Source organism: Talpa occidentalis, unplaced genomic scaffold (assembly GCF_014898055.3).
Source record: "Talpa occidentalis isolate TD23 unplaced genomic scaffold, MPIMG_talOcc4v2.1, whole genome shotgun sequence".
Lineage (NCBI taxonomy): Eukaryota > Metazoa > Chordata > Mammalia > Eulipotyphla > Talpidae > Talpa > Talpa occidentalis.
The window spans coordinates 145,397,244-145,424,703 of record NW_026555331.1 but is presented as its reverse complement, the minus strand read 5'-3'; the positions used below and the strand labels follow the sequence as shown (position 1 = coordinate 145,424,703).

Sequence of the window (27,460 nt, the reverse complement as noted above, 5' to 3'; positions counted from 1 at the left end):
GATGTTATATTTTTGCTCTCCCATATGTGCACATGTTCCACTTACTCTCACTAATCCACCCATGTCCTTGCCCTCTCTGCTTCCCTCCCTTAGCCCCAACCATTAAATTCTTTTGCTGAGTTCAAGATTTATTCCTGTTGTATTTTGGCTGTGTATGTTTTTGTTTACATTCCAGAGATGAGTGGACCCATCTGTTATCTATATTTCACTTTATGACTTATTTCATTAACATAATCAACTCAAGTTCCATCCAGTTTCTCCCAAAAGCCATTACTTCATCTTTTTCACAGGTATATAATATTCCACAGAAGCTAGAGTCCACAATTTCCTTACCCATTCCTCTGTTGAAGGGCACTTAGGTTGATCCGAGGGGCATATGATAGCCAGTTGTCAGTGTCCTTAAAAGTTTCCCAAGTTGTCCCTGGCGGAGCTCCCCACCGTCACACCTCTTGTTTGGAGCTACAGTCTGCAGGTGGGTGTGCCTGCCTCTGTCACACCCTCTGTGGCCTGGTGGGAGCCGAGGGCAGCCGTCCAAGGGCAGGGGCTGTGGCAGGACGGTCTCCCCCAAATAGCTTATGCACCGAGGTCCCAGAAACTTTCCAGCTCCGGCCTTGGCCTCATTTCCTCGTCCCTCACCTGACAGATTCAGACGGCTCTGCGGCACAAGTCGGAGATCGAGCACCATCGCAACAAGATCCGACTCCGCGCCAAGCGCCGCGGCCACTACGAGTTCCCGGTGGTGGACGACCTGTCGTCGGGGGACACGCGCGAGCGCCACCGCGTCTACCGCCGGGCGCAGATGCAGATCGACAAGATCCTGGACCCCACGGCCAGCGTGCCGTCCGTCTTCATCGAGCCCAGGAAGAGGTGTCGGGGCTGAGCCGGCCCTGGGGTGGGCGGGGGGGGGGCCTCTCCCGGCGGAGTCCCTGACCGGGTCCAGAGGTGTGTTCTGGACCAGCCAGTGGCCGGTACTGGGTCGGCTTTGGGGCTGCTGGGGTCACCTGTGTTTGCAAGGGCTGCGTCCCTCGCCCCGCCCTCTCTCGCCGTGGCCCCAGAATAGGGCCCCTGGGGTTATTTAACCTGCCCCCTGGAATTCAGCCTTCCTGGCTCCTCGCCCTGCTGCCTCCGTGCGCTCTCACCCGCCATGGAGTCCCCGGGCTTGCTCACCCCAGGCCGTGACCTCGCCCCTTGCTGCATGTCAGATTAGCCAGCTAATGTCATGCTTGTTCACTGCCGCCTGTGAGTCCTGTTCATGCTGCTCGGTCGCGGTGTCTGGCCAGCAGCCCTCGGTTTTCCCGCCATGCGCACAGGTGGCCGGTGACTCCCCGGAGCGCACCGAGCGTCGCCGTTGCGCCCCCGTGGCGGGGTGGTCACTGCGGTGGCCGGCGCGTCCTGGGCGCGCGGAGCGGCCTTGGTGTTGCACAGATAAGCCAGTGTCAGGAAGGCGCGTTTCCTTTGGGGATAATCTCCTTTTTTCCTGGCAGCTCACGGATAAAACGTTCTCCAAAGCCGCGCCGCAAGCACCAGGTCAATGGCTGCCCGGGCGATGCTGAGAAGGACAGACTCATCACCACTGACAGCGATGGCACCTACAAGAGGCCCCCCGGCGTCCACAACTCTGCCTACATTGGCTGTCCGGTGCGTGCTGACCACGGTGCCTCTAGGGTCGGTCTTGGGTGGTTCTTAGAGAGTGAAGGAGCAGGCTGGGTGCCTTCTGGCTGGGCAGCGAGGCAGGGCCTGGGGCCTTGGAGGGGAGACCCAGGCCGCCCTTTGGAGGGGAGACCAAGGCCACCCCTTGGAGGGGAGACCCAGGCCATCCCTTGGAGGGGAGACCCAGTCATTGGAACCAGGGGCCGCTGGGTGAGCCCTCTGGAGACAGTCTGTGCCTCTCCTTTCTCTGCGCAAGCCCTGTCCTGCCAGGCCCTATCATGGGTTCTTCTTGAAATTCTTTGGAACACAGAGAAATGTCCAGAAGTTTTTTTCTTCTCCCCTCATCAGAGAGTTGTTTGGGTTTCTTGTTGATAGGAGGGATATTTAGGGATTTGCCCCTCCCTTCTGCTCCTGAGCACTAAGAAGATGCTACATTTACTGATATATTTGTTTTCTACTTTAATGGGAAAAAGAGCTTACTGGAAATCAAGAAGTAGGGAACAAAACTTTTTTTTTCTAACTGAAAGAGCCACAGAATTGCTTGAAATGTTGAAGTCAGGCATTGATAGACACACACAGGCCCCATTGAGTAGGGAAGAAAGGGCCAGTCTCCCCGAGGGGCTGTGAGAAATGCCTACACAAAGACACCCCGAGACAGAGAGAGGAGCCTCCTCCACAGCACACGCCCGCGGCCTATGCTGGACACAGCCTGTCTTGCTGCAGGAGGCCCTTCCTGCTGCTGACACACACAGAGCAGTCCTTGTTCAGGAGAGATGGGCCGAGGCCCTGCCATGGCAGAGGAGTGTGATGACATGACATGACTTCAGCCTGGACATACACGGCCGACCGTCTCTTGTTTCAGTTTTGTGTTTTGTCCCCTAAGTTCACAGGCAACTGACACTGGAAGTCGCTAAGCACACACCCTCCACCTGCTGGGCTGACTGGGGCTGAAGATAATTGCATCCTGGGATGCTTAGGAACCAGGCTTTTCCTTGGGCACTTACTGGTTCTAGTGTGCTAAAGACTGGTGGCACCTCATCACCTGCTCCTGAGGACTGGGGTGATCCTGGAGTGCTGGGGGGCTGCAGAGAGCCTGCTCTGTGCCTCCAGACAGAATCAGAGATTTCCTGAGTGGAGGAGCCTTGAGCAGTTCCCACAGCAGAGGGCGCTCTGGTGCTGCTTTCGCTGGGCTCTTGTGGGTGCCTGTGTGGCTTTTGGCTGGATCTGAGCAGCGCTGCCCAGGGCAGTCACCTGGAGCTTTTGTTGTTGTCTCACACAGGGACTTCTAGACCCCGTTGCGTGACCCTGAGGAACAGAGGAAGGGGGAACATCCTTTTCCTCCCTTCTTGTCTCCAGCCTGGGCTCATGCTCTCGAAGGAATCTGCAGGAGAGCCCTTCCCGCCCCCTCCCTGCTCTCTCTTTCAGTACTTTGCCTTCCATCATCATTGCTGGCCCGTCTTGTGCAGGGAAAGTTGTCTTTCCCTGCCTCTCTCCGTCATTCCCCTAATCAGGCCTCTCTCATGGGGGCATAGGCCACCCTCCTCCTTGCTTTTTTCCTATAGCCCGTAGGATTCTAAGCACTAAGCATGCCCTGGGGAGGTGATGGCAGCTCCTGGGGACTTCCTCCCGCTGTATGGAAGATTCTAGACTTGTGGCTTCTTTATGGGGCCACACCGCTCACTTTCTCGCAGTAGAAGCCAGATGCCAGAGGCCCCATGGGAGCACCAGGGGAGCATTGCCTCTGGAATGACCCCCTCCCTGGCCTTGGGATGCTTTTCCAGACACGCTCTTGCTTGACATGCACGTGACGTCGGCGGGGCACTGCTGAGTGCGGTCTTCCTTGCCTCCTCCTCGGGCGGCCGGGCGCTGGAGAGGGGCCTGTGTGTTTACTAAACTCCATTCCCGAGGAAGGGTGCACGGGGTCCTTCCAGTGCTGGGTCGTAAATCAGAGACGCCTTTGGGAGCCCAGGTCCTTACTGAGAATCCCTCTGGATGCGTGTCTGTCAGCACAGCCATGACCAGCACGCGCACACTTTGGAAGCAGATGGACAGGGCCCAGCGTGAGGCTGGGGAGCAGGAACTCTGGTGAGGGGGAGAGCGCCTCCCACCCTCCATCTCTGGGCAGCCTCTCTCCGCTGGCTATTTGTGTGGGGCCAGAGCTTTGGTTTCTGCCAAGAGAATCCAGAAACCTGAATTTCGATATGACATTGTCAGATTTAAAAGATAACTTTTTAAAGACTGTGTGGGCCAAACAAAACTGGTTGATGGGCTGGTTGCTGTTTATATATAGTAGCCTGTAGACTTGTGTGGTGACATGTGTAATGTGTAGTAGCACATACACCATGCAAAAGCATGTATAGAGTGTAGTCTGTGTGCATAGCATGTAGTACCACATTGGTGCCTTGTAGCACATACCACATACAATATCACACGTAACATGTCTTGTGCATGTAGCCTGTAGTAACACATGTGGGATTTAGTGCTATGTGTGGTATGCCATAGCAGCATGCAGTAACATGTAGTTACACTGTGATATGTAAGCAGCATGTATGGAAGCTTGTGCCACATGTAATGGCAGTGTAGTATGTATTAACAGGTGTGGTGTGTCTTAGCATGTGTGGCATATAGCGGCACACATGCTGCAAACTAGCACCGTAGCATGTAGTAGGACATGTAGCATGTAGTATGTAGCAGCACAACTATGTAGCAACAGGGCAGCATGTAATTGCATGCACTGTGTAGTGGCATGCGTGGTTGTAGGAGCACATGTAGTGTGCAGTAACATGTGCAGAGTGTAGTTGCATGTGGCATGTAGTAGCCTATATGCCATGTCGCTTCACATGTGGCACATAGTCATTGCTTATGTGTGGCATGTACTAGCTTGTGTAGTCCCAGTGCAGCATGTGGTAGCATATAGGGTATAGGGCCTTCTCTCTTGCTGTTCAGCGTCCATAGGCTGCTGTAGTTCTGGGTCTCCATGTCTATGGAAAGTGGGTGAGATGTTTTATTATATAAATTTTGAGGGCTGTTTTTGTTGCTGCTTAGGGCTTTCGATAAGAAATGCATATTTCCAGGTACTGAAATGCAGGTTAGGGAGCTGATGACTGAGTTTTGCTGTATAAACGATTATGCAATATTTTCCTTCTTCCTTTGTCTGGACTCAAGCATTTCCCCCCATGAAATACAAAGCTCGTTCTCACCGTCAACCTTTTCCTCAGTGTCTGTGAAAATTGTTAAATTCCATTTATGCCCTCACGTTTTGCTTCTGGGTCACTGTAGAAACTTGTGTCTGACTCTTCTTTCCTCGCTCGTCCCCCTGCAGTCCGACCCTGACCTCCCGGCCGATGCGCAGACGCCATCCTCGGCAGAGCTGGGGCGATACCCGGGCCTGCCCTTCCCGGCCCCCCAGTACATCCCGCCCCAGCCGTCCATCGAGGAGGCGCGCCAGACCATGCACTCCCTCCTGGACGATGCGTTTGCCCTGGTGGCCCCCAGCAGCCAACCCTCCAGCACCCCGGCTGCAGGCCCTGGGGGCCCGGCCGGCCTGCCCGCCAGCAGCACCCCATCCCGGGAAGAGCGGCGAGCCACCCAGTGGGGGTCCTTCTACAGCCCAGCACAGACGGCCAACAACGCCTGCAGCGTAAGTACAGGCCTTCTAGAATTCTCTCGTGGGTAAGGTGTAGGAATGTTCTTGCCGGGTGGCCTCGCTTTCACAATGGCTGTGATGCTCTGGTTGTGTCTGACAAGAACTAAAGCTTGGTAGTGGGTCTTGGTTTTCATTCTCTTCCCCTGAGCTCATTCTCAGAGTTGGAAGGATCCTTTCCTGCAGCTCTGTTGGTTGAGGGGTACAGAGGTGGTTTGGGGAAGTGCCTCGGGTTCCTCACGATGTCATGACATGGAGGGGGCGTAACTCAGCAGATTCTCATTCTCATCGTGTCTCCATCAAAGGTGCAGCCTAGAATGTACCCAAGTCGTCCAGCCTCTCTGGGCCCTCTGGGACTGCGTGGGGCCCGGGGCTCTGGGGGTGGGGGCAGCTATGCCCCAAGCGGGCAAGGATGGCCGTTTTCATGTAGTAGGTTTCCATCTTGACATTTCCGCATTGCATTTGCCTTTTATGATCCTCGTTTTTTAATGTTCAGTCCTTTCAATTGTGTCTTCTCAAGATAAGGAGAAGGAAAACTCAGGGAAGTCATTAAATATTGTTTTATGCCAATGTTAGATGAAATGATTGCACTTAAAAGACGGCTTGGAGAGAAGTGAATAGGTCACAGTTTAAATTTCTTTTTCAAGGAGGGTTTGTATTGAGTTCCTCTGATTTTTTTTTTAACCCATATTAAGTATGGTGAAATCAGGTGATAATAAACATTTGTTCATATGACTTTTCTCTCTGAAGTTGATTTGAATTTTCAAAGTGTGAGCTTAGTAATAGATTATATATTCATGCAGTAGAATAGTACTCCCCTGATGTGTATTCTTTTTTTTTTTAAGATTTATTTATGCATATAAGAGCTGGGGTACAGGCCAGAGATAGGGGTGTGTGACAGAACTCACCAGAGACAGAAGTGGGGAACAGAACAGACAGACTGATGAAATACACTGCTGAGGGGAGCAGCGGGCGAGACAGGAGAGGTCTGCTGCGCCAATGGGTTTCTCCCTGGCCGGCTGGGATGGAACTCGTGCTGCAGAGTCTGCGGATTGCTTCATAGTGCGGTGCTTAACCCTTGGCGCCACCAGGGAGGCCCCCTGATGTGTCTTCTTAACAATGAGATTCATTTTGGCTGACTGATATCTGGCTGGAAGTAAAAGCGGTAAGACATGAGGCAGGTGCGGGAAGGCAAGAAGCTGATAGATGTGGAGCCTAGACCTCCTCAGGCAAAATCTAGACACTGAAAGATGCTGAGCCGACTTGAGATGTAACTAGATGTGCCTTTTTTCAAGCTTGCTCTCCTGTTAGGATTGTCACAGTGCAAGACCAGAGACAGGGAGACAGTTATGAAGTTATTGTCATAATCTTGGGGCGAAATATTGGTGGGCCCAACTCGTGAATGCAGTGAATGGAGATGAGAAAAGGAATCAGCATGGCTTTGGGGTGTTCGTTGTTGATGAATTGAGCTAATACAGAAGGTTTGATGACACGGAAAGGAGTCCAGAGTACAGATGGAGGAATAATTCTTAGAAATAAGGGGATATATTTCTTCCAATATAATAGGAAGGAATACAGTAGAATACAGATACAGATACAGATACAGCCAGGTTTGTAGTTGAGAACCAGTCAGCAACTATATTTGTTGAGAATTTGGGAAGAAGTGTGACCAAGCAAGAGAGTTGAGGGAGAGTCGATATTTGAAATACTTACGGAGAATGAAAGAAAACAGATTAGGACACAGGAATAATTACCGAGCAGCACCGAGACCCTTGTTAAGACTGACTATCATAGAATTAAAGTGGCACAATTAAAGTTCTGTAGTTATACGTCAGCGCTCAGATACTCAGGTATAGGCAAGGAGAAAACAGGCAGTTGGATTGATCCAGGACTGGGGCTTTACCAGGCAAATGTAATAAAAGAGCTAATGGGCAGGAGACCTGCAGATTAGAGGATGCAGTTGAAATAGTCATGGACAGAGAAAGTCTAGGAAGCTGGGGTGAGTTAAGCAGGCCTTCTTGATTCTTCTCTCCATCTACTGCATTATGCTACTTGCATTCACTGTCCCCACTCACCTAGATTATTCTTTTTTTTTTTGCCTTTGTACATCTATATTTTGTACTCTTTCTTTTTTTTAATTTAAATTTTATTTTTATATTCCCCATACAATTACAACTTCTTTATTTTACCCCAAGCCCTCCTTTTCCCACCCCCACCCCCCAACCCCCGTAGAGTGTCTCTTGTTCATAGTTATTTGTTGATTTTGATATTTTCTTTCTTATAGTTATTCTTTTTCCTGGTCCCTTATTTAAGTTTTCTAGATTCCTGCTATGAGGGAGACCATCCGGTATTTTTCTTTTTCTTTCTGGCTTATTTCGCTGAGCATGATCCCTTCCAGCGCCATTCATGTTGCTGCAAATTGCATGTGTTTATCTTTTTTGAATGCTGACTAATATTCCATGGTGTATATGTACCATTAGGTTATTCTTAAGAACTTCCTAGTTACCTCCCTGCCTCTGTCTTGAGTGTAGGGTGTCAGGGCCTGGTGTTGAACAGGCCAAGGAGCTGGGAGGCTACACAGTAAGTAGAGCATCCTGTGTGTAATAGGATTTTGAATGAAGAGGATGACCTACCCGTAGCCTCTCAACTTCGTCTTGAGTTTCCCAAAGGGAGAGTTCTCCCCTCACTTTCTGACCTGACCTTGTTCACTCTGGCATCCATTTGCTACTTCTCTCTGCTCCTTGAATTGTTCTGTGGAGAAATCTGTGGCCATCTCATCTTCCTCCTGCCTGAGGGCATGTGCTCTGCTAGCAAGCAGAAATAACTCCTGGTACCCAACCTGTTTTTCTGGATCATCTTCCCTTCCTGAATCATAAGTGTCCATTTTTAATTTCAGATTCAGCGCTTTCATTTCTTTTGAGGAAAGTTTCATGTTATCTCTGAAATAGCTTTCTTACACTGTTCTCTTTATTGGAGTTGAAGATTCCAATTATTTTTATGTAGGCTCCTCTTTGTTTTCTGTATCTATTGCTTTACCTCTAATTGCCTTAGCTACTCTGTTCTTTTTATCTGCCTTGATTCATTATAATTCTTGTGAGTCTTCTCTCTGTGACAGTGATTTAATTTTCAATCATATCTGTTTCTTTCCCTGCTAGTTGATTTCTTAGAATCATAATGGCATTGTTTTGGTCCTCAAATTAATTTCACAGTTCTGTGATCTCCCACTTAAGTTCATTCTAAGATTGTTTTGCCATCTTATCTTTGAACTTAAAAAAAAAATTGCTTTTCTTACTAAATAGGAGCCACAGCATACTGGGAGAATATTTTGTTCCTTCTTGGCCACCACTTTTCTTAGAATATAGTATGATTCTATCTCTTTCTTGTTTGGTTTCTGCTAACAAATTTTAGTAGTAATTTTTGACAGATTTTAATTATTTGCACATGGGTGCTGGAAATAAACAATTTCTTGATGATGACTTTAATCCATCATTTTAATCAAGAACTCAAACCATCATGAGATTTTTATAAATACTGTTTTCAGTGACTTTTGCATTCTGGACTTTTGATGTATTTAGATGAGAACAGTAGCAGTGCAAATAGTTTAATCTAGTGGAAAATAAGCATCATTGACTGTATCGATACATATTCAATATATTTTTTAAAGATTTATTTATTTATGCATGCAAGAACTGGGGTGTAGTCCAGAGGTGCAGGGGGTGAGAGGATTCAACAGAAAGAGTGGGGAGCAGAACAGGTGGATCTACTGAAATACACTGTGAAGGGGAGCAGTGGGTGACATAGGAGAGGTCTGCTGTGCCATGTGGGTCACCTCCCTGGCCGACCAGGGATTGAACTCATGCTGCAGTGGCTGACGATAGCTTGATAGCGCTGTGTCTTTAATCCCTGTGCCACCAGGGAGGCCCCATATTCAATGTATTTCTTGGCATCTTTATATATTGGTTGTACAGTTATTGTTTGTGGCCAGGAAGAACCTGATCACCCTTTATTTGCCTCTTCTGACTACAGTAAAAACCACTGGAATGTAGATTCCAACGTGCCTGCAGTTACTCATGAACCTTTGTTTACCAACTGATGGCATTTTACTTCCCTCTAACCCCCCCCCTTTTTTTTTAGCATGGGTAAGGCTGTCGTTTATGCACTGATGATCCGGGCCATTTGATGGATGGTATTTCTGCCTCCCTGAGTAAAGATGACCACTCTGGAGTAGTCCCCCAAATGGCAAGTGAGGATACCTGAACCAAGACATTTTATAAGCAGACCTGTGTGTGGTTGCCTTAGAACCCTCCCAGACTCCACCAACCATTTGACTTGTCCTGTTGGCCTGTTTTATAAATAGAAAGAAGAATGCATTAAAATGGGTTTTTTTATTGACTTAGCTGGTTGAAATTGTAAAATTCTATTTTATTACGCAAGCTTTATTATAGGTATGACTCATTTAAAGTTAATGCCACCCATTCTTTCTGCAGCTTTTAAAAAACCTTTTCACTGGAGCATGAGATGTTTAGAAAGTAATAGGTTTTCTCTGATTGCAATAGAATTGAAATGCCCCGCCTGCAATATTAAAACAGATAGAGTGGACAGCTATCTTTACTGTTTTCCTTTAAGTTGATCACTTATTAGACCTCCTGAAATCTGAGAGGTAAATTGTTCAGCCTTGATCTTTTTTTATTTGCAGGCATATGTTTAAAAGCTCCACACTTGCCATGAAATACAGGGATTGCTATGGTGGGTCTCTGCCCATCTCGCTATGAAGAATCTCTATCCATCTCATATTTCCTTTTAATTATTTGGGGAAAGAACTGAAACTTCCTTTGCTTCTATTCCTCCCTTCTTCCATAATCCCCTTTGGCTTATTTTGCCTTAGAGGGTCAGAAGGTGAAGTAATTTGAACTTGGTGTCATGTCTAATCCCTCCTGACCTCAGTGGGAATGGAGATCACTGGATCCTTCTTGGCATAAGGAAACAGACCCAGGAACACTGAATGCCTTGGACTGTCTGTTTGATCCTGATCCTCTCCTTCCCCCTCATAAAGTAGAGATTTATTTGAGGGGAAAGTCTAGTGTGGGCACCTTGAGCAGCTCAGTGAAGTGGTTGAAAGCATGGACTTTGAAGTTAAATTTAGGAGGAAATTAACTTCTTTGTGAGTTACTTTCTTCTCCAAAACAGAATTGAAATACCAAACACTTTGTAAATGTTACCATGGGTCCAAGTTGGTGATCATACAGTGCTTACCACCAAATACTAACTTAGTAAATTGCAACTTAAAAGATGGAAAGCTAGAGCAAGTCCAGAAGCAAGGCTGACTCAAGAACAGGCCGTTGTGCTCCTGAGCCTGGACAGTGGTTGGCTCAGGCTGCTGGAGTTGGATGGCAGCACCCAGTCACTCTTCTAACATATCTGATCCCAGCGTAATGATGCACAGTTGTTGGAAAGAAATGTTGGACTAGCAGTTAGGGTTAAGGATACGTTAGGGTTAAGGATATGTTGGTTTCAAGAGGCGTGCAACACAGGTAAGGTTTCTTTAAGTCTGGGGCCAGATTGTTCTAGTCAGTGAGCACCTGGTTAGCTCAGATTCACTCGAGCTGAAAGAGTTGATTGAAAGGTGCAGGGAGGGCCTCCCTGGTGGCACAAGGGGTTAAGTCTCAGCTCTATGAAGCCATCAGCAGCCACTGCAGCATGAGTTTGATCCCTGGCCAGGGAGCTGACCCACATGGTGCAGCAGACCTCTTCTGTCTGGCCTGCTGCTCCCCTCAGCAGTGTATTTCAGTAGATCTGCCTGTTCTGCTCCCTACCCTGTCTCTGGTGAATGCTCTCCCCTCCTTTGCACATCTGGTGAATCCTCTCACCCCCCTGCACATCTGGCTTACACCCCAGCTTTTATATGCATAATTAAATAAAATGAATCTTTAGGAAAAAAAGAAAGGTGCAGGGACACTTTATGGAACATTAGGGCAGACAGTGTGGCTGGGTCTCCTTGGGACCATAAAATTATCAGAAACTGAAGGTGCTCACTTCATCTTTAAGTCTCCCTCTCACTTCTGGTTCTCTTTGTATTCTTTCTCCTTCTACCATATTCTGTAACAACTTACAGCATCGGCTACTTTAGCCTGACTGCATTGAGTTGCTGCCCTGGTGGCCCTCGAGGCCCCTGTGATGAGCCACTTGCGCTGAATGTGCTGCCAAGGTTGCCTTTTTAGCAGAAGAAACAGGTTTGTAGAGAAGGAGCCAGCAGGAAGGAGCAGGTCTAGAAAACTTGCCTGTCATTCATACTTTTACAGAAAAAACATCTGGACATTAGTTGTGTATTTTTAAAAGTCTGGTAGTCCAGTTCCCTGAAATGAGCCTTCTGGCATTATTTGATGGCAGAGTGCCCCAACAGCATGCTCACTTTTTATGAGAAAATAATTCTTCTGAAAATGGATCCTGCAAACCAAATTTATAAGCTTGCTGTTGTCACTTTATAATAAGTATTGAATGTTAATCTTCAACTTCTTTTGAATTCCTTCCAGAGATATGAAGACTATGGGATGACTCCCCCATCAGGCCCTTTGCCAAGGTAAGGCACACAACTCTTAAAGAAACTGAAATAATTATTAAAATTCCTCCTGCAAAGAAAACTCCAGAGCCAGGTGACTTCAACAGTAAATTTTACCAAACACTGAAGGAAGCAAAGGTGTTAATGTTGTAAGAATTCTTTTTTTGTTGTTTCTTTTTTTTTTAGTCTTTTTTTAAAAAAGATTTATTTATTTATACAAGAACTGGGATACAGTCAGAGGCGCGGGAGGGTTGAGAGAATTCACCAGAGACAGAGTGGGGAGCAGAACAGGCAGAGAGATCGAAGACAGTGCTGAGGGGAGCAGTGGGCGAGGCAGAAGAGGTCTGCTGTGCCATGTGGGTTTCTCCCTGCCCAGCTGGGAATCGAACCCATGCTGCAGAGGCTGCGGACAGCCTCACAGTGCGACACTCAACCCCCTGTGCCACTGGGGAGGCCCGATGTTATAAGAATTCTTATAAAGAATATGAAAAGTGACCCCCTCCCTCTGCACCCCCCCCCATACTTACTATCTTAGGAGACCTGTATAGCCTTGATACCAAGGCAAGAAAAGAAAGAAAAATTGAAAAGTAAACATGAGCCTATATACCAAAAGGTATGACACACAACCAAATTGGATTTATTCCAATTTTAAGTGTTTACATTTAAACATTTAAAAATCAATCACTGTTATGGCTTTGGGGAGAATAAAATATACAGCATTTAATAAAATTCAACTTTCATTCATCGTAAAAAATCTTAGCAAAGAAGAGAAGCAAACTTCACTCATCTGATATAAAATATTACTTGTTGGTGAAATGTTAACAGTTTTCCTTCTGAGAATAGGAGCAAGACAAAGCAGCTTGCATTACTTCTATTCAGCGATGCCCTGGAGGTCTTAGCCAATGTAATAGGCGAGGAAAAGAAACAGAAAGATTAAGGGATTCAGTGTAAGAAGTAATACTGTTATTATTTGCAAATGATATAATTTTGTAGTAGCAAAACTAAAATTAAATTGAAACAAACCCTGTAGAATTGGACTGCTGGAGGGGGGTGCGCGAGGAGTGGGGAGAAAGCAGGGAGAGGGCACAATGGCCTTGGGTAAAGGATCTGGGTGCTTTGATGGTGGGGGTGGTGTGGCACCATACATCTGAGGTGTGACTCTATTTCCCTAAATCCTATGCTGTGTGCTGTGTTCTAAACCAGTGTTACCTCAATTTAAAAGCACGCCAAAAACCAGCTTTCTATATTAAAAAAAAGCCTCTATACATGTTTAATATATGTAATTGGTGAGTTTGGGCATTTGCATATGCCTGTGCTACCATAACCATAATTAAGATAATGAACACATCCATCACCTCCGAAAACAAAACAAAACAAAAAGAAAATCCAAACATGTCAACACATAAATTGTTAGAATTAAGGGAATTTATCAAGATCGCTAAAATACAAGGTAGCTGAATACAAGGTCACTTTTCAAAAATCTGTTTTGTTTCTGTTTATGAGCAACAGACAGATTTAAAAGTCAAAGATGTTACTTAAAATACATTGGAAACAAAATCAGAATGAACCTAACTCAAGATATTTAAAGGGGCTTTGAAAACAGCCAATATTGGGGTCCCACTCTAGAGATCTGTTTTCATTGGTGGGGTGCAGCATGAACATTGGGGTCTTTAGAAACTCCCCAGTGCTGCTAATGTGTAGCTGAGGTTGAGAACCATCACTTTAGTCAGGCTAAAGATGAACAGGCCCTGAACTTGAACTGCACCTGTTCAGTGTGTAACTGGATTATTTCTTCAGTCACCCGACAGATCTGCTCAGTATCAGCCACGTTGCAGGCACCGTCCTTAGTGCCGGGGACCTCCAGTGAGCAATCAAGGAAGTCCCTGCCGCCAGGGAGCTCGTGTTCCAGCAGCGGAGAGGGATAATAATCCAGGAGACATAGAAACCTTATTTTCCTGCAGGGCTGAGGGTGGGCATAAGGAAGCACCAGAGCGGGGGAGTCAGCCTGATGATTGAGTGTGCTTTGCCTTCAGACCAGGTTTTGGCCCCGGTTTGCTGCAGTCTTCGGAGCTGGTGCCCCCCGAGTCCCAGCAGCCACAGGCACCTGCCGAGGCCCCGTTCACTGCCCGAGGGATCTACTCTGAGGAGATGCCACCGGTGGCCCGGCCTCGGCCCGTCGGGGGCACCACAGGTACCTGAGGCAGCTTAGCTTGCTTCGTGGCTACATTCTGGCAGGGCACGTTTTAGACTTGCCAGGTGTCAGCATCTCAGTCTCCAGCCTCTTTCACATGCGAGAGCTGTTTTCCCGTGGCCCCTGGTGGAGATGGCAGTAGGGCAGGTGGGAAAGGAGACAGTGGCTGAGATCCCAGGACTCTTGTCCGACCATTTGCTCCTGCATCAGTGTCTCAGGAGCAAAGCCTTCGTATGGAATTCACAGGACACCGCTTCCAGGGGCAAGGTTTCTCAGTTCTTACTGTAAACTGAAATGATCTGTTTCTGAGCCCTTAGTAGGTCTTCAAAAGAAGTGTTTTTTAAAAGGCAGCTTTCTAGCTTCTAATAAGTGACTCTGAAAATTGCTGGATGGTGACCAGGGGGAGATTTTTGTTGTGTATGGTCCTTTCTGGAGGGGCACAATCACTATTTTCTTCTGTGCTTCACCTCCCTCTTTTTTTGCTTTCTACCTTTCATGATACAATCTTTTTAAGTTTTCTTGTCATTTTTTCATGACTCTCTGCCTGAGCCCAGCTGTGTCCTCACGTGGGCAGAGTCACCAGTGGAGGACCTGGGGCAGTCAGTGGCCATGTGGAAGTGTTCTGCTCCTTTCCACCCTTCTTGGGGAGGCCATCCCAGACCCTTGTTACAAAGAACAATCTTACGTCTCTCATGGGTAACTATTGCTGCTCTTTATCTTGAAAATTCAGAAATGAAAGGTCACATTTCTGAAGTGGGTTTCTAATTCACTGTTAGACTTTTTTTTTTTAAAGATTTATTTTATTTATTTATACAAGAACTGGGGTACAGGCCAGATGCACGGGAGGGTGAGAGAATTCACCAGCGACAGAGCTGGGAACAGAACAGGCAGACTGACAAAATACACTGCTGAGGGGAGCAACGGACGCGACAGGAGAGGTCTGTCGTGCCACATGGGACCCTCGTGGAGGGGCCGGAATCGAACCGGCACTGCAGAGGCTGCGGACAGCTTCACAGCGCTGCGCTCAACTGCCTGTGCCACCTGGGGAGGCCCTCACTGTTAGACTTTTAAGTCTTTGGCATGACTTTTCTCTTTTAGCATTTTGCTCTTCCCTTTTAGCATTTTGATGTTCCCTTAATTACCTGTTGGAATGCAAATAAAATTAGCCTCCGGTTTCTTCAGCTGTACAGTGGGGATATTAGTACTTAGCTCCTATGGTTCTTTTGATGATTAAAGTAGGTAACAAATGTAAACTGCCCTCTATAGTGCCTGCCTGAGCGCCCACTAATACTAGTGGCCATCGTCCTGTGACTTGCGGTGGAGTGGAGGTCGCTGCACTTTTGGAAAGAAATTGGAATTATGACCTATCACTTCATTATAATTTTAGTAATTAAAATGATATTTGATTACTATTTAATACCATTATAATTATGACTTCATAATTTTACTTCTGGGAATGTAGGCTCTCCCCCTTAGGAAATATAAAATATTGGGGAGAAATTACATGTTTTTTGGTGTATTATTCTCCATAACAACCAGTGGTGGGCCCCCTAAATGAGCACATCAGTGAGTAGTAAATCGTGCAGCTATTGAAAATGAAGAGCTCTGAAAGAACCAGAAAAGGGAATTTCAAGTTTCCTGATTGCCTCCTATGTGTCTGGTACTTGACCCATTTTCTCTATTTTAAGTCTTGGAGTTGACACTGCAAGGTAGATTTTGAAGCCCCCATTTCAGAGGCTAATGACGAGGCTCAGGGGGCACGCAGCCAGGGCCTAGGTTCCAGCTGCTCAGTGGCTGGGCTGGAAAGCAAAGCAGGCTCACAGGGGATCCCCACACAAATCAGGGATAACTGGGCTGTGTGGTTAAGTGAACAACATGGGATTCAAAATCTTATCTGAATTACAGTTTCAATAGCCCTCCAGTTTTTATGCTTTTCTCTGCTGCAGTCCCTTGCGTCTTCAGAGGTGATGGCGATCACTGTGTTGGCTTTTGTCCTGGGCAGCCTTGCTTGGACAGTGCCCCCAGGCCAGCAGCAGCGCCCATCGCTGGAATACTTCATGCCCTTAGGACCCTTCAGGAACTGAGTGGTGCCCGAGCAAGTGCTTTGCTCCGCTGAGGCCTGGATGGTTTTTCTGACTTAGTGTTTAGTTCTCACTATTTATCTACATAAAGCCTCGGGCAGTTTCTTTTTACAAATATGTGTTTGGTTCAGGAAGTTGGTAAGGAGAGAACTAGAGTAGGCGTGGACGACAAGAGGAGAGGGTGGCCTCCCTTCCCTCTGTGAAATCTCTGCCCCTGGGTAGGACCAAGCCGAGCTTCGAGCTTCGCAGGCGAATCTGATGACCCTGGGAGCAGGTGGAGTGAAGTATTTAATGTCATGTTCTCCTCCCTCTTAATCTGCAGTCTAAATGGGATACATCCGCATGCCAGCAGTTGACAGGGGAGAAAAACATGTTGTTGAAAGCCTGGCCTGCATAGCCACATGAGGCTACTGCATGTATAAGTGTAGGAGCAAGTCTGAGCGCCAAGGGTATATGTCACTGATGAGGCTAGGTGAGTGGCTTTAAGATCTTAATTTGTGATGTGACTTAATTGCAGAAACAATGTGAGTATAACGACAATACACTTTAAGTCTGAATTCAAATAATCTTGCACTCTGCTAAGAAAGCAGATAGTGCTTTCAGCTCCGTGTGAATCTCAAAGCCAGGAGCAAAAAGGAGGCAGTTTTTTGTTTCTTTATCATTTCAAAACCTTTTGCCTCCTGTCTTCTGAATTATAAGAATAAACTTAGTCGTAACCTCTATAGAAATGACTGGAAGGACCTCTGTTTGGACTCTTCTCGTCTTTATTGTCTAGCCGGGGAGATACAAACATCCAAATCAGCCTCTGCATTAAAGGAGGTAAAACACCCTGACCCAAGAAGCTCCCGCCTGTTTTTGTAGGAAAGGTCTTTCTGTGTGGAGAGAACTGGTGTCGTGTTTGAAAAGTACCTGTTTCTTTTCTTTTTAAAAAAATTTTTATTTATGCATACAAGACCTGGGGTACAGGCCAGAGGTGCAGGGGGTGAGAGGATTCACCAGAGACAGAGTGGGGAACAGAACAGGTGGATCCACTGAAACACACTGCTGAGGGGAGCAGGGGGGAGACAGGAGAGGTCTGCTGTGCCATGTGGGTAGCTCCCTGGCCGGCTGGGGATCAAACTTGTGTTGCAATGGCTGTGGATAGCTTCATAGTGCTGCAACTTAACCCCTTTCACCACCAGGGAGGCCCCCCAAAATGCCTGTTTCTTAGTGTGGTGGTCAGTGCCAAAGGTGCCTCCTGGCAACCCTGCCATCTTCTAAGGGCTGACCAGGCCATCTCACTGTGCCCCCCAGGGTCCCAGATCCAGCACCTGACGCAGGTGGGCATTGCCAGCCGAATTGGAGCTCAGCCGGTGGAGATCCCAGCAAGCAGAGGCGGCCAGTACGGCGGGCCAGGCTGGCCTTCCTACGGGGAGGAGGAGGCGGGCCGGAGAGAAGCCGTGAGTATCCTGCGCATGGCCGTCACTGGACACTCTGGGGTGATGGCTGCTTCGGCCTGGGGGTCCCTTTTTAACACCCCCATCAGTCAAAGTTCTGACTCCCCTGGCTGTTGCCCCCTGGAGTGTGTGTGTGTGTGTGTGTGTGTGTGTGTGTGTGTGTGTGTGTGCTCTCCTGCATGGGGAGAGTGCTGGCCTCAGCTTCTGCATGGTGTTTGCTCTCTTGAGGTAGGTTTCAGGCTTGAAGTAGTGAATTTATAAAAATAACCTTAAAAAAAAAATTAAAGCAGTATCATTACAGGAAATTGGGACAGACACCTAAATAAAAGTCACTTTTACATTTGTTATTTTGTAATTTTTTTTTTTTTAACTGTAAAAGGCACCTAACAGAAAATTCACCTTTACCATCTTTCAGGGCACAGCCAACTGTTTTTGGCTGCACTTGGTGCCATGACACGCTCACCACCATCCACCTCTGCAGTTCATTTAGAAAATGAAACTCGGGATATTCCATGCTAGGCTCCCCTCCCTCTCCCCCAGCCCCAGGCCACCTTCCCTCTGCTTTCAGTCTCTGTGACTTTGACTTTTATGTAAGGAATTTGAACGTGGAGGTGACAATGATCTGGACTCCATCTCTGGTGTCAGCGCCTATAAGTATTCGTGATCTCAGCGACCTGCTTGCTCAGCGTAGTGGCAGGGCAGGGACAGAGCAGGTTTTCTATGATTGCAGCAGACGGGTAAAGGAGAGTCCTGGAGCCCTCGGTGGCTTTCTCAGGCTTTTATTGAGCTTTTGCACATAGTGCAGCAACTAGGTACACGGCAGGCAGGGGTGCCAGGGGGCCATGAGGCCGGCAGGCCTTCAAGCCCTCGGCAAGTCCTCACTCTGGGCTTCTCTGGCCTTCTTTCTCCTGCCTCTCTTCTGCCTCTGCTTCTCTTGGCCAATATCTCAATTCTGAGCCATGGCCCACAGAAGTAAAGACACAGCAGTGTAACACCTGCAGGTGCCCTATGAGGCAGGGCAATCCTAATGGTGGAGGGCAGAAAAGCCTGAAAACCATCTACCTCACATTCAGTGTTTGTGCCACGTGGGGCTCTGTCCCTACCATTTTCTCGGTGACCACTGCACACTGTTGCTCTTGTAAACACATGGCCTGGGGTATTTCAGAGTTTTCTTTTGGATGCTTCTCATCTCCTGTTCCTTCCTCGGAGCAGAGATGTGAGCGCAGGTCACTTCTGCTTTCCTTTGTTTCCTTCCCAGGAATTTTACATCCATGGGGGGCAAACAAATGAACTTGAAATTACAAACCAAAACGATACTCTCCGTTGGTTGTGCTGCCACATTCACTGCACGTGTATGCCTTTCCAGCAGAAACACTGAATTCTTCCCTGACTGGATGCTTTTATTCACTGAAAGGAAATTCACTTTAGAATATATTTTTCCCTAAAAGGTACTTGTTTGAACTTAAGATTTCAGAATCCCTTCCAGTTCACTGACATTTTCTTTTCTTGCCTGCACTGTGCCCAACTTAATTAATATCATGAGGAGTTTGGGTTTTCCCATCAAGTCCAGTGTTCCTTTCAGAGCGCCTCCAGGGGCTCTAGCCCGAGTGGTGACCTGCAGAAATATTCTAGGGTTAAACGTCCTTAGAGTAAATGAAATCAAGTTTAGTGCTTGTATCTATGTTTATATGCAAAGAGATTTTTCCATGGAAATAATATGAAAAAAGTCACTGGAAAGTATTATGATCCATGTCAAATGCATGCCAGATGAAGCTGCCCTATGCAGCTAGCAGCAAAATTATATGTTTTAATACAGATAACGTTTATTTAAAGAGCACTTGATGGACACACAGATAAAATGGAAAATGCCTCTGTGCCCCTGCCTGCTCCTCCGCCCAGTGTGCTCACCTGCACGGCCTCCCTGGCGCCATCCCTGCCCAGAGCAGCTGTTTTGTCTCTGCCGCTCTCTTCCAGCTCCCAGCTCTCTTCCTGTCACCTTCCTGCCCACCCCAACCCTCAGCCTCCCTCCCTCCCAGCTCTCCAAGCCCCTTCCTGGCTCCTGGGCCTCTCATGTCTGCACAGGGCGATGCGGGCCTTTGCGATGGGATCAAATGCCGCCTCCTTCTTTCTCAAGGCCTCTACATTGCACTCACATCCCTCAGGCGCTCCACAACTCCTCCTCTCCTGCAGGGTTTTACAAGCCCCCCCGGGGCTGGCTTGTGGGGTGGGGAGAGGTGAGGAGGTCCCCCTGGCCTCACCCACGGCCCACCTGAATTTGATCCCCCGCCCCAACCTGGGATGCACCATGACATCTGCTGTCTTTTTCAGACGCACGTGCTGGGACAGCAAGAGTATTCCTCGTCGCCGCTGTTCCAGGTGCCAAGGACTTCAGGCCGGGAGCCCTCTGCGCCCCCGGGGAACCTCGCGCCCAGGGGCCTGCAGGCCTCGGCGCGCGCCTACCCCAGCAGCTCCACGGAGGACCTCCAGCCCGGCCACTCCTCGGCGTCGCTCATCAAAGCCATCCGCGAGGAGCTGCTCCGGCTCTCCCAGAAACAGACCCCGGTGCAGAACTTCCACAGCTGATGGGCCGGGCGCGCGGGATCGCCAAGTATCCGCTTCCCGTGGAAGCAAGACGAGGGGCGCGCAGGGCCCAGGGCCGGGGGCCGGGAGCACCTCCGCGCGGGTGGCGGGAGGGAGCACGGAGGCCGCCGAGCAGGCCCGAGGCGCGATGCTTTTGATAAGTGGGCAGTTTTGTTCGGTTGAGTCAAAATTTACATCCTTTTGACCAAAAGCCAGCAGCAAGTCCTGCAAGACAAACCACACTTCTACGCGAAGGAAAGGACTGAGAGCAGGTTCCCTTTGAAAAACAAAAGGTGAAAATATGTAGATGGTGGAGGGATGCCCGGGGCGGGATGCCCGGGCCTGCGGTCCCTGGAGGATGAGAGTCAGACTGGTTTGTAGGATGAGCCCGCTGCTTGGTTTTCTGAGAAAAGAGATGTGAAGACATTTTATTAGTGGCTTGATTGATTTCCTTCTTTTCCTCCCTAGGAACTTATTTTAATAGTGATATTAACAACAGTACTAAGATGGTTTGGGGATTTAAAAGCTACTGGTGAGAAACCAAAACGTAGATTGTAGAACCTGATGGTTGCAAACGAAGCCATCCTCTGCATTTTCCTTCTACTCCTGGTGCTACACCTTTATGTCTGTGAAATGCGACTTTGGCTTTTTCAGTGGAAGAATGTGTTGAAGGTTTCATTTTGTTTTAGAAAGAAAAAAAAAAACCACCTCCCAAATGGGGGAGGCAACAGCTTAATATTTGCTTGGTCATTCAAAATACATATGGACGTTTGGATTTCCTTTCTTAAGTGTATTTGCCATTTCTTAACGGAGCACGTGCAAGGGAGAGCATCCTGTTCCAGCATGTCATCATGTAGGCCAGTTCCATCCCAGGAGGCGTCCAAGAGGCCCTGTCTCATCCTGGCACTTCGCTGGTGAGCGGCTCATCAATGATGTTTGGATGAGAAATCTCACATAAGCAAAAATCCCAAAAAGTCCTGGGACCACCAAATTGTCGTTCACGCATTCCTAGTCATTTCAGTCCCGGACACACCCTGCTGCATTTGAGACCTGCAAATGAGGCTGCGTTCAGCTCAGCCTTTCTGCAACGAATCAAGAAAAGTGAAGAAGAACTGTTAAGACCACGAGTGAACAGAGGATTGCTCTTAATTTCTGATTTTTCTCGTGCACGACTCTGCTGAGCGACTGTTCAATCCATTTAAGGTACTTTGGGTCTCACGGAGGGTGTCAGCTCACCTGAGGTTTTCTCCTGAAGTCAACACTAATCCACTTCCCAATTAAAGTGAAGTTTTGTAACAAGGGCCGCTTTCTCCTGGTACCTGGGTGAAGCACAGAACAGTTAGCAAACAGGTTTCTGCTCTGAATCCTTTTTCACAAAGGTAAATGGCAGATAAGTGGGTAGGATTTGGGGCTCTGACCAATCAAAATCTGAGTCATGTTCTACAGCCCCTGAAACAGCTAAGCCAGGCTTCCAAAGCGTGGCCCTTGGGTTCCAGAACTGTGGTTCTTCACCTCCGCAGTGGAACCTTTTATACAGACGTAGAGTCTAACAGTACGGGGAGGCTGGTCCTGGGAAGTTAAGTGTAGCCGTTTGCACCTGTTCACCTCTCTCCTCCTGTTCACACGGTCTGCACAGACTTCCAAGAACATGGCCCCTTCTGGGTTTCATTTCTTACCTCTCTGTCTTGGTTCAAAACCAGACTTGCTCCAAAGTAGAGGATTTTCTTTGCTTATCTCTCAAAAATACCAGATTTCCTGAACATGTTAGTAAGGATTTCAGATATCCAAGCAGAATTTTATTATGGCACCTAACAGTGAATTCAAGTCATGTGCCAGCAGATGGAATAAACGCACACCCATACTCTCCTGCTCTGTTCACCATTGTGTTTGCACAACTAGTGCTAATAATGGTGACTTCTTTGTACTTTGCAGAAAGGGGTGTCTGTTTTAAAAGGGGTTGACTGCAGTAGGGACGTTGATGCCTGTCAAATTAGCATAAGAGGATTGTACCCATTTGGTTACCCTTAGAGCCAACATACCTTTCAAACAGGTGTCAAAACCAAAGAGGACATAGAATATATAGCCAGTGGGGTTGGGGTGGTGTGAGCAACCCAGGGGTTCCCCAGCATGCTGGAATGGGTCATAAAGCACAGACTGTGCGCTTGTCTCCTCTGAACACGTCCCAGCCTTTGTGGCTGTCCCCAGACTCAGCACAGGCTCGCTATGGGGGCGGGGGCTGGTGGGGGGGTGGAGGCCACCACACCCAGGGTATCAGATAATGCAACTCAAGTGATTTACTTTATTTTTTTTTTAAGATTTATTTATTTATACATACAAGAACTGGGGTATAGGCCAGAGGTGTGGGGGTGAGAGGATTCACCAGAGACAGAGTGGGGAACAGAACAGGCAGATTGACTGAAATACACTGCTGAGGGGAGCAATGGAGAGACAGGGGAGGTCTGCTGTGCCATGTGGGTAGCTCCCTGGCTGGCCTGGGATCGAACTCGTGCTGCAGTGGCTGCAGATAGCTTCATAGGTTGCATCTTAACCCCTTTCGCCACCAGGGGTCCCCTCAAGTGATTTACTTTAAAATCCCTCCTGTGTGGCTTTGGAGTTCATCAATGAACACGCTGTTCATTTAAGTCAGAGCTTTGGAGCTGATTGTTTGGGAAAATGATTGCATTCAGAGTTTATTTTGTCATTCTCTCGCTGTGTCCCTGAGCCTCATTCTCCCCATCAGCCAAGGAACAGGCCTCCCCTGCCCACCTCCCAGCATATCTCATTGTGAGAATCACATGAGGCCGTGTGTGCAAACATTCCTGGAGGAGGGAGCACAAAACCCTGTGGTATATAACATGCCCTGTAGGATTGACTGGAACAGACCTTCTGAATGACTGTGATTTCTGTGAATGAGCTCAAGGAGGAAACCAGAGCAGGACCAGAGGCTCCTTTGCTTTAAATTCACTTCTCCATTCACTTGCAAACAGCATTTATTAAGCGTCTTGCTGCTCCTGCTTGTCTGCTGTTCCTGGCACCGAATAAGTCAGCAGCCCTGAGCTCTTAGGATCTAAGTCAGAGAACACAGATGGCTGCTAACAGACAGAAGACGGAGAGCAGCAGACTGGTTACAAATTCTCGAGAGTACAAAGTTGCTCAGAAGAATGGCAGTTGCACATTTGGAAACTGTGGGATCTTGGAGTGATGGCAGCTTCAGAACAACTTTTAATCAAGGCAGAGGGGAATAGCCCAGGAAAGTGATGAGATCTTGCTCCGAGGGGGCCTGGGGAAGGATGTAGAAGGACAGTAAAAGTATCCCTGGAAATGGACTTGATCTTGGTCTGCTACGATGTCAAACCAAATCCCTAAATCTACTGTGTCGGGAGTTCTAATGACCCCAGCGGAGAGCATGGTGCAGTGAGCTTGCTTGGGCAGTGGATGCAGCGGGAAGATAGCGAGGTCTCTGGAGGTCTGTGAAGAGGAGAACCAGCCGGGAGAGGGAGTGGAGACCAAGAACCACTGGGGGACCCTGAGAAGTAGGAAAACGATGCAAGTTCTGTCCGGGCTTGTTGCTCTGGGCAGATTTCAGCAACCAGTCATTAAATCCTTTGTGGAGCGGAGCAGGTTATAAATAAAGACATTCAACTTCTTTATGGCTGCCTACACCTGTTTTGCCACATTTCACTTAATTTAAGATTGTGTTTTGGTTTGGGGGGCACATGGCTTTTCAGGGCACGGCGCCGGTGATGCAGAGCAAGGCTGCAGGTTGCCAGAGGCTTGGGTGGAAATGAGGGATTGTGGGTGCTGTGATCCTGCGTCTGAGACCCCGTGCAGGGTCAGCGCTCTCACCACTGCTCTCAGCACTCCTCAGAGCCCCAGCGGGCAGAGCCGTCACTCGGATGCCCACTGCGTTTGCAGTGATTCACGAGTTCATCGTGAAACAAGCTTTCTCTCTCCCTTTCATACTAGATTCTTGGACACGAATGAATTTGTCAGTTGGAAGGAGAAGTGGTTACAGTTCTGGGGGCAGGGGTTAAGGGCAAGCTCCAGTCTTAACTCCCACACTAACTTTAGCTCCATTGGGTTTTAGCCATTTCATTTCTACCTCCACAGCAAGTCTCCAAAGCCAGTCTCCAGAGCCTGCTTATCCACATTTGTCCCAGGCAAGAGTGCGAAGAAGTCTACTTCCATACCTGCAGAGAGAACATTTGAACACAGAACCCATTTTTTTATGGGATGGCCACCTGGACTTCATGTTTACGTTTACCCCAGTTTGTTAGCAGGTAACCACCAAACAGGTGAGAGGGTTTCTATGAGCAACAGCTGTAACATCCTCATAAAATGTACTCGGTTGCATGTGACCTAGTGGACAAGGAGTGTGCACATTGCAGGTTTTAAAAAAATACTCGTGGAGGTGAATTTTCATGGTTTGAACAGGGACTCTTTTCTCCACGTCTCCAAGAAGACTTGAAAACTGAAACCTCTCGGTACAATCCTAATTCCATGCTTGTGTGTGTAAAAGTACACCTGATATTTCATCTTAAGAACATGCAGGAGCATTGAAATTTAGGAAAAGAATATTAAATGCCTACTAAACGTGAAGCAAAGTTAGGAAGCAGCGAGCAAGTGAGAGGAGGAGCAATGTCTTTGTCCACATCAGTTTCCCACAGAGTGGATGATTATGCAGGCTCCTTGCTTTTCCTTTTTTCCTCCAAGTTTTTCTGTGCTGGGGCCACTTCACATGTAAAGAGTGCAAAGGTATATGGGACAGAGATAGAAGTTTTACGTGATCCGGGTCTCGCTGTCCTTGATGCCACAACCTTTCCAGACATCTTGGAGCTTGTGGTTGGTCCCTTTTCATGCCCACCAGCTTTCAAGCACTCATGACTGACCTCCCTAAGTGGAAGTTAGGAACAGTACCAGGTCAGAGTCAAGCCAGACACCCTGTACTGTTCCTCCTGCAGATGTGGGGACAGAAGGAGGCTCCACCCATGTACTCAACTGCTCTGAGCTTGTTTCAGAGGGCTTGTTTCAGAAAAGGGGAGTAGAAATTCTTCTCAACTTTGCCCTCCACCATTTAGAGATGGAGACCAGGTTAGCATTGCCCTTGCAGGAAAGGTAGCTGCTCTGGGACGCCCACCTGGTTCCTGCTTTGTCAAGACCCATGTTCTTCTTGCATCTCATTCCTCGATGATGAGTGTTAATGTACGAAAATATGCAGAGTATGTTGAGGCCACTTGATGCCTCAATACTGCAACTTGAACTTGACAATCATGGTTTGCTGGTCTCAAACAGGCACTTAAAGTTCAGAATGGGTATATGATTTAGGAAGTGAATCTTCCCTTCTCTTTGTCAGTTACGTTTCTACCCTTCAATTAGCTGCACTGTTTTCTAATGTGCTGTAGAGTTTTTGAAATAATTTATGCAAGTGTTTGGTTTCCATGTTTACAATTTATACAGCTTTCCTAGCATTTTAAATGGAAATGTCAATAAATGCTATGAATTGGTGTCAAATGATACTTTTCTGTTCATTTCCTTTGCAATATGACTATCATTTGTAAAATGATAAAGTAGAGCAAAGAGATGATCTCTTTATTTTCCAATTTTGGTGTCCCCCAGAATACCGAATGCTGTCCATTTCCAGGGAGCTGAGTTGAGTGTAGTCTGTTCAGTGTGTGGATTTTGCAGAATTGTTTTTGCTCCCACTGGCCAGCGCCACCCTGGCACTCAGGTGTTCTGCTTTACTGCCACCCATTCATCAAGTTGATGTTCCCACTAAGAGCAGATTAATTTTGGAATGAAAAGATTAGGACGCTAAAGTCTAGGAAGATAAAACGAGAAGACCAAAGGCTATACAATCTTGGAAGGTAATAGGATAATCCTTGAATTGTTTACAAAGCCCAAGAAAATAAGAACCCAGTGAAACTGAGAAAAGCAAAAGGAACTAAAAAAGGGCAGTGGAATCTAACTACAAAATGAAATGTGGAACCTAGATAACATCCTGGAGCAACAGAGACAGTAACAGAAAAGGTTGTCAGTGGAAAAACTGGTGAAATCCCAATAAAGTCTCCAGTGTGGTTAACAGGAATGTGCAAAGGTCAATTTATTGATTTTGCTAACTTTACTGTGGTTGTTAAGACTTTATATTGAAGGGAAACTATCTAACTATGTTATTTTAGTATCTTTTCTTCTCAATATAAAATTACTAAAAAATTCAAAACCAAGATAAAGCCCATTGGTCTCATGCAGAGGCTGATATGACCCTGGCATCACAGCCCATACTTGCCACGCTTCTCCGGACAGCCAGCTCCTGCTGCTTAGCTGAAACCACAGTTGACAAGTGTAAGTATTGGCACAAAATAAGCATTCGTGAAAGAGAATTCATAGGCTCAACCAAAAAGGAGAGTTTGAATCTAAAAATGACAGAAAGTAGTCCACTATGAAAGTGATAAAAGTGTTTTTCAAATGTTTGGAGCGATTGAAAAAAGCTAGTGAACAATAGATCAGGATATTATGACTGTTGAAGCATATTTGACAAACCAGAAATCATCCTTGAAAGAAAAAGAATTTCAAACCATACTTATGCCCACAACGGTCGGATGCTCCCATATTTCAGATATAGATGAGGAAACTTTATTATGTCTTAATAAATATGGTTTTATATTTTGAAAAATGGACCCTTACAGCTCATTTCTTTCAGAGATTGATGTGCTATGCTAGCTGGAAGAACAGGGAGTTACTAGGAGCAGCTCAGGCTTAGAAAAAACCCACACTGGGCTCTGGCCCAGTGCCTGAACACAGAGTTGGCATGAACGTGAACTTAAAACATAATTGGCATTTCTTGTCCCTTTTCTCCTCTTCCAGGTTGCACCTGCCAAGCACAACTTAGGACAGTAAAAAGGAAGCAAGAAACAATAACAAAAAGAGAAACACTTTGGTCCGGTGCCCGAATGAGAGATTACACTGATGGAATGTGTTATTGTCAAACCACACACTATTTATCTAGTAACTTTCTTCCTCTAAAGATCCTGCACTTTCCTCACCACACCTGCTGGGGAGTGAGAGGGGGTGGTGTGCCTTTGATTTCTCTGGTGTTGAGGACTTGAAAAACTGCAGCCGCAAGAATAGGTAACCACATCTGTGTAGTCCAACTATTGTGCTTCTGCCACAGATAACATTACAGAAGCTGAAACAAGTGTTTGGAAAACCCTTGGTGGAGTCGTAGACCCACTGGGTCACGTAGTTACATCCGTATCTTGAAAATATACGTGAGTGGAGAACTTGATGACTTCTTTCAGCATTTTAAAATTCTGAGGTTGCTTTAAA

At 47.2% G+C, this 27,460-nt stretch overlaps 1 protein-coding gene across 1 annotated transcript in view; it reads left to right on the top strand.

Annotated features, from left to right (window-relative positions):
• The window catches only part of KIAA1549 (KIAA1549 ortholog), a 117,245-nt gene extending 91,029 nt beyond the window's left edge, over positions 1 to 26,216 (top strand). Inside the window, exons 15-21 of the mRNA XM_054691921.1 lie at positions 644 to 867; positions 1,485 to 1,638; positions 4,973 to 5,290; positions 11,824 to 11,870; positions 13,883 to 14,040; positions 17,415 to 17,560; positions 19,886 to 26,216. Of these exons, the coding sequence (XP_054547896.1) occupies positions 644 to 867; positions 1,485 to 1,638; positions 4,973 to 5,290; positions 11,824 to 11,870; positions 13,883 to 14,040; positions 17,415 to 17,560; positions 19,886 to 20,140 (1,302 nt within the window). The 3' untranslated portion in view covers positions 20,141 to 26,216. The remainder of the gene's footprint in view (positions 1 to 643; positions 868 to 1,484; positions 1,639 to 4,972; positions 5,291 to 11,823; positions 11,871 to 13,882; positions 14,041 to 17,414; positions 17,561 to 19,885) is intronic.
• The last annotated feature ends 1,244 nt before the right edge of the window (positions 26,217 to 27,460 follow it).